The following is a 13,913-nucleotide window of genomic DNA, read 5'->3' as shown; positions in this document are numbered from 1 at the left end:
TGAGAACAGTGTAAATGAAGATGGCAGTTTTGATAATAAAGACTAGAGAGAGAGACCACAGTAAGAACAAAAACCTTTGTTTTGACAAAGGCTACATACAGTTAGTGAGGTTTAAGACTCTAGACTTACTGACCCTGCATCTTTCCAGAAACTTTACCACTGTTGGTTAAAACTGTTGAAAACTCACATTTCATAACATCGCTCTGCAGTCCCAGCAGCACACCAGATTATAACAAAAACTTGAGTAAGTCCCTTGGAGTGATATTTCCTCAGTTTCCAGGGAGTGAGATAAGAATATGGTGGGTTATGCTATCAAAACAAAGCTCTGGATAAAGAAGCACCAAGACGAACAAACCCTATACTATAATCTATTTATATTATTGCCCCATGCAAATGATTAATTCCACGTGCAAGTATTCTTCCAAGGAGTAGAAACATCTAGCCCAGTTATGAAATTTCCAAAAGTTGGCTTATTTAATTGAAATACGACTATTCTCCACTTTATAGAAAATATAAATTTCATAAGACTTGACCAAAGTGAATCCTTTTAAAATTGTCAACACTCTCTTAATAGCCAGGGATTCCTTTCCTAATGGAAAATAACCTTTAATTGAAAATAGGATATTGAGCCTGTATCATTATAAATACCCATCAATCCATGGGTTAATAATGCCCATGTCAATCCACATTGTCCTAAATTCTCTCCTGTATACTGACTGCCTAAAACACCACATCTGTTGTTCCTGGAACTTTATTCTTACAGTCTTTGTTTTCTTCCCCAAAAGTTTAGGTTGTCTAATAGACCTTAATTACATTGTCAATAAAGTTTTAAACCAAACATGCTATTATTCTAATTTAGACATTCCTTAAATTTAAGGCTACAATTTAGTAAGTTTCCACTGTTTACTTTGTCAATTTGGTAAAATGAAACAAATCATAAGTTTACATTCCTTTGTTCTTTCTGTCACTTAGATCTCTAATTAATCTTCCCTGTCAGCTTACAATAACCATTGGCAAAAGGCGGTTCTGGAACGCTTTCTATATTGGGGTCATTGAGCCATACGTGTTTTCATGTTTACGGATACTGGTGGAGATAGAACAAAAAAAGTGACAGAAATTGACAAGGCAAAAACAAACAAATATATACGAACTATTGTATTCCAAATTGAAAATATTTTTTCTTAGAGTTATTTTATTATATCACTAAAATATAATTATTCAATAATTTTATAAAATTCATGGATCATAATGCCAATGATATAATACAACAAAAAAAGCCAAAGAATTAACAATCAGTGCTATCCAGTAGATTAAAAACATATATATATTTTTTTATTAAGGAAAACAAACCATGAGGTGAGGAAATGATTTGAGGTTCATGACTATACAGTGTCTCTTTCTTGACATTTGAAGGAAAGAATAGATAGAAGTCAAAGTCAAGGGTGAAAGAAATCTTCAATACATTACTTACTTCTTTGTATCCAAAGATGATGCGTCCATCTATGAGAAGGGTTGCCTGGAATGTGAAGCTTCCCAGGTTGTAATTATCCTGGAGATGTACGTGGTCCCACTGGACAACAAGTGCTGTGCCTAGAAACCCCATCAGAACAAAAGAAATACGATGAGATAAACATATCAATCAATTCTGGCGGGAGCCTTCACATAAACATAAATCTAGCCTTCAAACTCAGTAGTTGTGCTACTTAAATTTTATATGATTCATTGGAATTCTGTTATTGAAATAGCATCTGGCATGTAGTGAGCTTCAGAACATGCTAAAACCAACTAAACAGATCCATTTGGTCCTGGAGCGGATGATGAAATCCAGTTTGATGATATTGGAGATGATGCTGAAGACACTTATGATATCTAAATTGAGTTCAGTTTCTGAGTATTATTCCACAACTTGGATTTTGTTCATTACCTGTAAGACTAAAACTTCAGCATGACTGCAGCTTGCTAAGAAATACTGATTTATTTTCATTGTTGAATTATTTAAAATATTCACTGTATCTCTTTAAGTAAAATGTCAACACTTTATTCTTTGACTGTAATGGAACTTAAGGGTAAAAGACCATAATATCTGCTGTTAAAACAATGGTGAGAGTAAGAGAGAAGAATAAAATAAATATTTTCCAGTTTTAAAAAATAGCATTTGGAATATTGTGAAAGAATTGAGTATTCTCTAAATATTTGGGAAAATCCAACCTCATACTGTGGTTAATACTGAGCCCAGTATGAGGGGATTTTGCCTTAGGAAGTCAATTAACGTTAATGGATACTGTCTGCTTAAATTTCCATGAGCCACTTTCAAAACGCAGCCCAAGTGATCTGAATGAATTTCAAATACATTAACAAAATGCTGAGAGAGAGGAACACACTCAGGAAAGCTAGAATCGCTTATAAAAGACCTAAAAATGTCTCTTCCATAGTTAGAATTATACTCTTCCATGATGAAGAACTTCTTTTAACATGAATGGAAATATTCTTCTTTGATTCACAAAGCCTGCATGTCTGTCTTTGTTGTGTTTCAAGGAGGCTGCAAGGTAGCTTAAAGGGCCCCAGGCTGCGATTTCTGAAGCCTCCTTGAAGTACACTGAGAAAAATCGTCAGTGCTATATATCATGTTCTAATTAGTCAATCTACCAGTGTTTACCATAAAACCATTAACATGAGATATAAACTGAAACACGGTTTAATAGCCACAACTGAGAATTCATATATTTGTTTTAACTGACATTGCCGCCCCCTCCTTTTTTTTTTTTAAAGAAAACAAATGAACAGCAAACACTTTTGTTTAGCTCTAAGTACTGGATTTTTCTGTTTGGTTAAAAAATCATGTTGCCAAAAAAATGTTATACAGAAAATGACACTCACAGAACTAAAAGAGCAAAACCTGTCTTCCAAGTACGTAAATATCTGATTTAAAAAGAAAAAAAAAAAAATCAGGAGCCCATGACAGACAGCTTCTTTGTATGACAGAGAGCTTCTGGGTTAGTGAGCATGTCTAGGTACTGGGAGAGTGGTGCCCAGAGAGCGCATGGAAACTCCACACCCCTTCCCACATACCTCACTCAATGCATTTCTTCCATCTGACTGTTCCCTAGTTAACCCCTGGACCAGATGACCATGCAGAACAGAACAGTGTCTTTACTGTGCTTTTGAGCATAACTTAATGCTAAGAGCTATTGACAAAGATGGCAACAGAGGAGGCTCCTGACTTCCCTCCTCCCATGGACACACTAAATGTATAGCTACACACAAAGCAATTTCCTCTAAGAGAAATCCAGAAACCAGCTGAGTGACTGTTATGCATTGGGGGACTGAAAAAATATCGACATTGAAGCTGCACATATCTAAGTGTTGACCATGATCCTCTCTAGAGCCCAAAAGGGCCAGTGGGCACTTCCCCTGCCTCCTCCCTTTGGCTTACTCCAACAATAAAACAAGGTCACTAGCATCTCCCTGGAAGAAGCTTACACACAAGTCTGGCACCCAGTTTTTGTGGCACCACCTGAGGGACAGGTCCCCAGATTGCCCAGTTGTGACAGACAATGGGATTTGCACGCATGAGTTCCACGGGCCTGTAGCAGACAAAGAAGTTTGTCCTTGTGCACTTGCCATGGCTATCCCCCCAGGATTCAGCAGAGAGAGAGCAGGTAAAATGCCCATCTTTTTTTTTCTTTTAAGGGCTGTGACTGCATATTTTATAAGCTACTGTGTGAGGGTCCAGCATCTAATTAGTATTCACCTAGGTGCTGAATGCTATGCAGTCCACATCCAGAAAGAGTTGGTGGACACTTGCTCCACTTTCTCCCACTAGCTGACTCCAGCAACAAAACCAAGTTGCCAATATACACGTAGAGCCCCAAATTTTATGGCTGCCATTGAAGTTTGGGCACCTAAACCACCTTGCTCTGATAGTCAACAGGGCTTGCATTTACAAATTAGAGACTATAGCAAACAAAGAAAAAGTTTCAAAATGGGTGCAATAGCACTCCCATGATTAAATTCCCAGACCCAGTGCAGAGGGAGCAGGCAAAAATGCCTGTCCCCCAGTTTCTCCCTAGATGAGGTTTGGCTGCATACTCCCCTAGCTGCTGCCTGAGGGTCCAGCAACAAACCAGCCTGCACCTAGATGCTGACCATGGTCTTCCCCTTTAGGACACTAATGGGTCTTAGAACAATTACTGAGAACAAAGATGATGTCTTGGACAATCACAAGGGTTTGAAGACAAGTAGGAGCTTCTGCCTGGCTGATTGATGACATTTATCTCCTATACAAGACCACTCTGACAAGACTGGAAGTGGTGGCTTTTTTAAAAAAAAATTGTATTTATTGTTGAAAATATTACAAATGTTCCTCTTTTTCCCCCATTGATCCCATCCATCCTCTACTCCTCTCCAGGCCTTCACCACACTATTGTCTGTGTCCATGGGCTATGCATATATGCACATAAGTTCTTAGGTTAATGTCTCCCTACCCACCCACCTACCCCTGCCTTCCCTCTGATATTCATTATTCTGTTCCATGTTTCTATATCTCTAGATCTATTGTGATCATCAGTTTATTTTATTCATTAGATTACACATATGAGTAAGATCAGGTGATACTTGCCTTTGTCTGACTGGCTTATTTCTCTTAGCATAATACTCTCCAGGTCCCACCATGCTGTCTCATAGGGTAAGGGATTCTTATTTACAGCTGCATAGTATTCTATGGTGTAAATGTCTGAGAAGATGCTTGATATGGTTTCAATTGTCTTGAACTTGTAGAGACTTGTTTTGTGTTCTACCATGTGGTATATCTTTGAGAATGTTCCATGTGTACTTGACGAGAATGCATATTCTACAGGCTTTGGGGTGAAATGTTCTGTAAATGTCAATTAAATCCATCTGATCTAGTGTGTCACTTAGAGTCACTGTTTCCTTGTTGATTTCTTGTCTGGAAGATCTACCCAATAAAGTCAGTGGGGCTTTCAAGTCCTCTACTATGACTGTGTTGCTGTTGATCTCTCCTTTAAAGTCCTCCAGAAGTTTGTGGGGGGTTTTTTCAGCCCATGCGAGTCTTTTGTTCTGAGGTGAGTCTCTTGTAGACAGTATATATCTGGGTCTTGTTTTCTTATCCATTCAGCTACCCTATGTCTTTTTATTGGAGCATTTAATTCATTTATATTTACGGTTATTATTGGTAGGTAGTTATTTATTGCCATTTTATTTCTTTATGCCTATGTTTCTCATTATCTCCATTTCAACTTCTTAATACAGCAGTCCCTTTAACATTTCTTGCAATGCTGGTTTGGTGGTGGTAAACTCCTTTAGCCTTTTTTTGTCTGGAATGCTCTTTATTTCACCATTTACCTTGAAAGAAAGCCTTGCTGGAAAGAGTGGTCTTGGGTTCAGATTCTTGTTTTGCATTACCTTGAATACTTCATGCCATTCCCTTCTGGCTTATAGTTTCTGATAAGAAGCCAGCTGACAGCAGCATGGGAGCACTTTTGTAGGTAACAGATTGCTTTTCTCCCTGCCTCCTGAACTTGAACGTGTGTGAGTTTTTCCTTCACCAGATTAGGGAAGTTTTCTGCTATTATTTCTTCAAACAGGTTCGGTAACCCTTGCTTACTCTCTACATTTTCTGGAACTCTTATGATGCAAATATTGTTACATTTCACGTTGTTTCGCAGCTCCCTTAGGCAGTCCTCTTGTTTTTTAATTGTCTTGTCTTTTTGTTCTCTGACTTGATTTTTTCTACCCTGTCTTCTAATTCTCTGATCCAATCCTCAGCTTCCCCTACTTGCTGTCTATTCCTTCCTTCCAATGTTTTTTTTTCTCTATTTCATTCTTAATATCCTTCATAGTTTCCATTTCTTTTCTCATGCTGTTTAGCATCCTTATGATCAGTATTATGAACTCTATATCAGATAGATTGCTTATCTCCATTTCATTTAGCTCTTCTTCTAGAGAATTCTTTTGTTCTTTCATTTAGAGATTGTTTTTTGTCTCCTCATTTTGATTGCCTTTTTGAATTTGTTTCTATGTATTATGTAGATCTGCTAGGACTTCCAGTCTTTTGGATGGCCTCTGGTGTAGGCCAGTGTCAGAGACACTGTTTGTGATTGGCTTTGAGTACCCTATTTGAAGCTTTTTGTGCTCCATAGCTTGTGATTCCCTCTGCTGAGGCTGGGTGTGTTTAGACAGGACCAAGATAATGCACACCTAGAACTGCTTTTCCAAGCCTTGGGTCCTGAAGCAAATCAGGCAAAGAATCAAAGCACCTGGAGGCTGATTGTTATTTAGCCTCTTAATGAGCCTCAGGCTGTAGAAACTCCAAAGGGTGGGGCGAGAGATTTTCCAGCATGGTAGGGCAATTGCTTCCCCCCCACACCCCATGCAAAAGCTGCTAGGAAAGTAAATGTCTCCCTGAGAAAGATATTCTCTGCTGTATGAGGGAATGACTCAGCACAGGAATCCAGACTTAGCTCTATCCCCTAAGCCAGCACTTCTGGATTCTCCTCACACAGCTCTAGTCCACTTTGCCTTCCCTCTGCTGGATCCCAAAACTTTGTGTGTTGGTCCTTTAAGAGGCTGCCTGCATTTCCAGCTGTCTCTCTCTGACAGACAGAAATCCTGCTACTTTTCACAGCCAGATGTTATGTGGACACCTTTTTACTTGTAGTGCTCTGGGCTGGGAAGCCCAGCTTAGGATTTAGACCCCAAAGTTCTCTTAGATATCCCTCTGGAACTTCAGCTGCTGCCTGTGGGACCCCAGCTTAGTCAAGAGGTGGCCATTTTATCTAATGTGCAGAAACCAACACAGAGTCAAGAAAAATGAATAAACAAGGGAGTATGTTTCAAATAAAAGAACAAGACCTCCAGAGACAGATCTTAATGAAATGGAGGTAAATTATTTACCCAAATGAGTTTTAAGTAAGTCTTAAACATGCTCACTGAGATCAGAAGAGCAATGCATGAGCAAAGTGAGAATTTCAACAAAGAGAGAAAAAAGTGTTAAAAACTACTAAATAGAAATCATAGATTTGAAGTATACAATAACTGACCAGAAAATTTTAATAGAGGGGTTCAATGGCAGGCTAGATTAAGTAGAAGACAGGATCAATGCTCTTGAAAACAGGGCAGTGGAATTCATTCAATCGAGGAGCAAAAAGAAAAAAAGAATGAAAAGAGTGATGACAGGTTAAGGGACATATAGGAAACCACAAGTGGACCAATATTTACATTATAGGGATCTCAGGATGATAAAGGAGAAAGGGGCAGAAATCTTATTCAAAGAAATAGTCGCTGAAAATTTCCCTAACCTGGGGACAAAAACAGATATCCAGATCCAGGAAGCCCCAAATGCCAAACAAGATGAATCAAAAGAGACTCATGGAGACATTATAATTAATTTATCAGAATTTGAAGATGAAGAAAGAATCTTAAAAGCAGCAAGGGAAAGCAATCTGTTCCTTACAAGGGAATCCACATAAGACTATCAATGGATTTTTCATTAGAAACCTTGCAGGCTAGAGAGAGTGGGATGAAATATTCAAAGGGCAACCAAGAGAACTCTATGGTTCATTTATTTACTGAAACACAAGCAATTACTCAGCTTTCATTGTCATACTGAGTGCTCAATTGTCATATTTTTCTTGGTCTTTACAGAGAAGATATTTCAATAAAGTAAAATATATTAATTCTTGAATACTGTTAGTTTTACAATTCTCAGAATTGAAGGAGAAACAGTTTTCCAGACAAACAGAAGTTGAAGGAGTTCATCACCACTAGACCAACCTCATAGGAAATGTTAAAGGGAGTTCTTCAAGTTGAAATATAACCATGCTAATTAGTAAGAGGAAATTATATGAAACTGTAAAATTGAATGGTAAAGGTAAAAATATAGTCAAATTCAGAATACTCCAATATTGTGATGATGGTGGGTGAATCACATATAACGCTAGTGTAAAGGTTAAAGACAAAAGTATTAAAAGTAACTATAACTAAAATAATTTGTCAATGGATACACAATATAAAAATGTGTAAATTATATCAAAAACATAAAATGTTGTGGAGGATATAAATATGTAGAGCTTTTAAATGTATCAAGAGTATGAATTGTGCTTCATAATTTGCTATTAAAATTATTTTTCTAGTAAAGAGTTTATTTTTATAACTTTTCTATTTTACTGCATTAATATTCAGTGACTCACTTAAACTTCTGTAGTCATCTAGGCTACCTATAACATTTAGAAGCATTGTCTCATTTTTAAAATCTAGTGATTTTAAAACTTACAGAAATACTATCTTAGAATTTTTCTAAACTGCTGCTGACTCCTCTGGAAAAGTTTTCCCTTCCTACAATATTAAGTTTCCCATTCTTAAGCATTCTTTCAATGATCCTAACCAATAAACACTGCAAATATTTCAGTAAGTTGCTATTGTATAAAAGGACTTTGTAAAGAGCATATAATAGTCAAAAGTGGTTCATTCATTTACCAAAACACAAGCAATTACTCAGCTTTCATTGTCATATTGTAGGAACTCAATATTGCCATTGGTCATTACACAGAAGATATTTCAATAAAATAAAATATATTAATTCTTGAGTACTACTACTTTTACAATTCTCAGAATTAAAAAAGTCTTACATATTTAATTTTTTTCATTTATTCATCAACTGAATAATTTTAAAAGACTTACTGCTTATGAGTTCCTGTGCCAGGTACTTAGGTAAAATGATTTCTTCTAGTCACAGTCCTTGTTTCAAAGAATTAGTGTTCAGTTGGAGCAGCATACATTAATTTTAAAAACTCATTCAAATAAAAGTAAAATCTAAATATTAAGAGCTGCCTAGGTACATGGTGTATGAGAAAGTGTATGGATGGAGAGACTTATTTAACATGCTTTATGACTTTGATGCTAATGATATAAAAACTTGGTCATCAGAATCCTATGCCCAAGAGTGAATATCCTCAGGTGCACCTAGTATGTGACAGAGCTTGGGAAATAATCAACTTTCATCAACATTTCCTGGTGATTCTGTCTGGTAGGTCATGAAATAAGCTTCAGATAATTTTCTGTTTATAGTTCTGCCTCAAGTATATCTACAATCTACTTGTACATTCTTCAGCTTTAGCACCTCATTACATTTTCAAAGAGGGAAAGCATATAACAATTCTTAAAACAATAGGGGGAAATTATTATTACAGCTAACATTCAGAGTTACTTAATATTGGAACACACTTTGTTGTTATTCAAATTGTTGGAAATGCGGTTCTCAAAGTGTATTTCTAACTATGTTTAGTTCCCTTCTGCCTTTGCTAATTTGACCTATAAAAGGCTTCATCATGCTGGTCAGAAGATGGCTTTTAGCAAAATGATCACATTTGCCCCAAACAACTGCATCTGTACTACCCACTAGTGAATATCTTCCTTGATCACTAACAGAAGTGTAGAAACAGCTTTGTTTATGACAAATACTTGTATTATTTTAAAGGATAACATTTTTAATTTGGACAAATAAATACTATCTTTATGTGACAGAGTGTATGGAATTTTCTGTCTTTTAAAAAATGAATGAATGAATGAATGAATTTGAACTTATTTTTAATTATAGTTGATGTACTGTATTATGTTACTTCAGGTATATGGCAAAGTGATTCAACATTTACATACCTTACAAAGTGATCACCACAACAGGTCTAGTAACCATACCTCGTCATACATAATTATTACAGTATTACTGACTCTATTCCCTATGCTGTGAATTACATGCCCACGACTTATATTAAAACTGGAAGTTTGTACTTTTATCTTTTATTACCTTTCCAAGCAAACTCTTCCTTTCCTATTTTCTCTAATAGTTAGAGCCTTCAATAAGATGTTGACATGAAAATTCATTTCTGTCTTCAGGACCTTAAATTTTTACTTAGATTTGAATAGCATTTCATGACAGTATAGGTTTTCTTTGACTATTTTATATATTCTGAAAAGAAATAGTAGGGATAAATTGTTGTCAGTATACATTAAAAACCTTAATAGGCTCTATTTCATATTTTAAAGTCAGGAAAACTAGATTTTCTTTTTAAAAAAATACATTTTTCTTGATTTTAGAGAGAGAAGAAGAGAGAGGGATGAGAGACAGAAACATCGATGTGAGAGAGGAACATTGATCTGCTGCCTCTTGCCCTCGTCCTACAACCCGGGTATGTGCCCTGACCGAGAATCGAACCTGCAGCCTTTTGGTGCTTGGGACAACCTTCAAACAGTTGAGCCACACTGGCCAGGGCTGAAAAACTAAATTTTCTTACATATATTTTAACTATTCACTACCCTATATACTTTAAAGGTGTGTTCATCTTATGGTATATAAAGTTCGTAAGTTTTGAAAATTTAGTATCAGTGTATTATACCACTTGCCTCTACTTGAGAATCAGAAAAAATTATCCTCATTTAGTTTTTCTAATAGCAAGGACTTACTGAAAATAGCATCAAATGTATTTGCTTGGTTTGAGGTGTTGTTTAGTAAGACACATTTATTATAGTACCTAATAGGTCTTAATACACATTTATTGAACAAGCAAAATGAATGAATAAATTGAGTAGCATTTGTCTATATATTTACTCCACATATTAACTGTTACAGTATAACATTTGTCATCTTAAGCCATTTGCACCAAGCAGTTTAAAAATAAGTCTACCAAAAACAAAACAAAACAAAACACCTCAAGTTACAAAACTATTAATATAAATCTGATGATTGCCCGGCTGGTGTTGCTCAGTAGTTGAACATCGACCCATGCACCAAGAAGTCGCTGGATTGATCCCAGGTCAGGGCACATGCTCCGGCTGTTGGCTTGATCCCCAGTAGGGGGGGTGCACGAGGCAACCGATCCATGTTTCTCTCTCATTGATGTTTCTCTCTCTCCCTTCCTCTCTCTCTAAAATTCAATTTAAAAAAATATTTTAAATCTGATTATCACTGTTTAAAAGTAAAAAATAGGCTAACCAATACATACCATTATCAAAATATCTGACTGTTGAATTTCTGGAGACACTGGGATCAAAATTTGCCATCAAAGGTGCTATATACTGTGTGGCTGTCAGCATTCGATGTACAACTTCTCCAGTGTATATGAAACCTATAATTAGAAAAGTAGAAAATATGTTAAGAAAAAGCCCAGATAAAATTTTAATTACCCCCAACTCAGTTACAGTCTATTTTGAAAATAAAATACAATAGCAGCTTAAAAAAAAGAACAAAATTAATGTCTTAATGTCTGCTCAACAATAGTTGGGTCTGGATTAAGTAACAAATTTGCGTGGGATATGGTAGCGCCCTGCAGACTGCCAAATCAGAAATCTATGTTCTGAACAACTGTCACTATGGATAAAGTGACTGTTACCTGGAGAGGTTATTAGGCCGAAAGGACTAGTATAACTATCAGTAATTCCAGCATTCAATTTGCCATTATGAATCCCTTGTTATTTTAGCACTAGCCAAACTTGCAAGTCCTTTCTACAAATGAATGTATTTTCATGATGTTTAATTTCATTTTCTTAAACTGCAATCTCACCTTAGGACATTTCAGAAGCTACACAAGCATGCATTCATAAATATTTTTATATCTTTCTCCATTGCTGAAATGGAGAAAATGCTTCAGACCTTTTTTCCCAAAGTTGAAAGGAGGCTAAACACCCATGGAAAAACTTGCACATTTCTCAGATTACTCAAGTGTTTATAATGTTAGCACCCCTTCAAAAAGATGATTATATGTAATCTTTAGGTAAGATGATAAAAGCGTTGATAATACACAGATGTCTCTCTGCTGATCAGTGCGAGCCTATCCTAGCAGCTGGATACTGAGAGGGAATTTACTATGGAGAACTTGCTCTTGAATTAAATTTCAACAGCTCCTATGTTACACCCTTACCCACTTTTAATTATTCACACTGGATTTATTTACTTTGTGGATTATCCATGGCAAATTGTTAATCCTGTACTAGTTTCTTGTCTCCAAGTCTTTAGGTCTAAAAGGAGAGTCAGCTCAGGGAGTTATGATAACTCACTTTAATATTAATCTAAGAAATGCACAATTAAGAACATATATGCAAATAGGCACATACATGTGGGAGCACGCACACACACACATGCACACACACAATTACAAAATAAAATCCAAAGCAAATGATTTGTGAAAATGCAGGTGCAATGTTTAGGCAGTCAGAAGTTAACTAGATATCTGGCGCTCTTATCGATCATGTTTCTATTTTCACAATAATTGGTAAAACAAGCAAGATTTCAAAAACACGAAACTGGGTAGGATTTAAACTTCTAGAAGTGTTCAAACTTTTGTCACCTCACTTATGATGTAAATAAAGCTTTCACTGGCATATTATGGTCTTTATTGTTTCAAATTCTCAACTGGAATTTCTGGGTGAGTTATTGGAGAATTAAATCTGTAATTACTTACTTTGAAATTAATTTGTATTCCCAGCAGTGTCTTCTTTCCTTTACCTCTTTTTTATTTTTCATCAAAGGCATATTTGAATTCTAACTATTTACCATAAAAATATATTTTAACTAGTAAAATCTTTAGCATGTGTTTTAATCGTTGATTATGTCGTTTCTCATTTGATGAGCAATAGCTTTCAAAATAAATTTCCTATGCCTTAAGCAGAATTTTGTACATCTGCAATTTTACATAGCTCAAATGTACTAAAAGATATTATATAAAGTGATGCAGTCATTGCTTTATTTTATTTTCCTGTAGATTTTCAGAGACACTCTTGAAGCTCAAAGCCCAATATCACATCCTTAAAATTATAGAGATGAAGAGTAACTATTTTTTCCGGGTCTATGATTTGTTTTTTCTCTGATCCTCACCAACATGGCTTTATAATTTCACCATTGAAATGGATAGAAAAATTCTGTAAGTCTGATAGTTTAAGGACAAATTAAATTATACTCTGCAAATCTTCTTTCAGGGACAGTAGCTCTGGATAGCTATTTCTCTACTCTATGTTCTCTGGGTACTAACAGAAGAAACTTTGCTTTTTTTAAAGAATAAAGAAGGCAGTAACTCAAGGCAGTAAGGTAATTTTAAATCGATAGAAAATTCATTCTCCAAAACAACTCTAAGAAAAGCATCAGCAATTTGTAGAAAAGGGATTGCAAAATGCACAACCATAGATGATTTCAGATACTTAAATCTTAATGTTAATATTTAAAATCATATATATTTGTCAATGAATGTTCCTACACAGATTTGGCTAAAAGTTATCCTCTACCCTCTATAACCTAGTTTTCCCAGCAACTAATGGGAATCATTAGTTGCTGCTTCCTTTCATCAGGAAAAGATTTTCCAGAATGACAATTTCCCAAATATCGAAGGTGAAGTCTCAAGTTGTTCCCAAAGAACAAAGTAAAAATATAAAAGGATTTATTACCACGGAAAAGCAATAATCACAATCCTTGATTCTTCTATTACTGTAAAATTAAAATAAATTACGATCACTGCTACTATGACTCCTACAGGTGGGGCACCGGCTGTTAACAAGAAACAACGGCTCTAACTACTAGCACATCTGCCACCACTGTTAGCCTGCTACCACCATCACTCCCACCGCCACCAAGAATAATGTGAGAAACTACCCAAGAAGGCAAGTACCCCACCGCTCCACAACATGAATTTAATTCTGCTAATTTGGAGAATACTTGTTTGTGCTCCTAGGCCATATTGAAACCTACTTCCCTCAATATGTTAGGTTAGCTCTTAGTGACCAAGAAGTAAAATGCTTGACTGCATTGATGGGCTCTACAGTGCTTAGCTCTTTTTATCCCCAGATTTTTAAAATGTCACTTCAGCAGTGGCTAATCACTGAGTGGAGAGAAACCTTACAGGTGCCGAGAGTGG

At 36.0% G+C, this 13,913-nt stretch overlaps 1 protein-coding gene across 3 annotated transcripts in view; it reads right to left on the bottom strand.

The window, feature by feature from the left end:
• The window catches only part of PLXDC2 (plexin domain containing 2), a 401,646-nt gene that overhangs the window by 125,918 nt on the left and 261,815 nt on the right, over positions 1-13,913 (bottom strand). For all 3 annotated transcript variants that reach the window (XM_087825356.1, XM_016224708.2, XM_016224709.2), the window contains 2 exons: positions 11,016-11,138; positions 1,472-1,590 (listed from right to left, as the gene is read on the bottom strand). In XM_087825356.1, the coding sequence (XP_087681482.1) occupies positions 1,472-1,590; positions 11,016-11,138 (242 nt within the window). The remainder of the gene's footprint in view (positions 1-1,471; positions 1,591-11,015; positions 11,139-13,913) is intronic.

The sequence above is a fragment of the Miniopterus natalensis genome, chromosome 1, assembly GCF_054644295.1.
Source record: "Miniopterus natalensis isolate mMinNat1 chromosome 1, mMinNat1.hap1, whole genome shotgun sequence".
NCBI lineage: Eukaryota > Metazoa > Chordata > Mammalia > Chiroptera > Miniopteridae > Miniopterus > Miniopterus natalensis.
The sequence above is the reverse complement of the archived record's forward strand: the minus strand, read 5'-3'. Positions and strand labels throughout refer to the sequence as shown.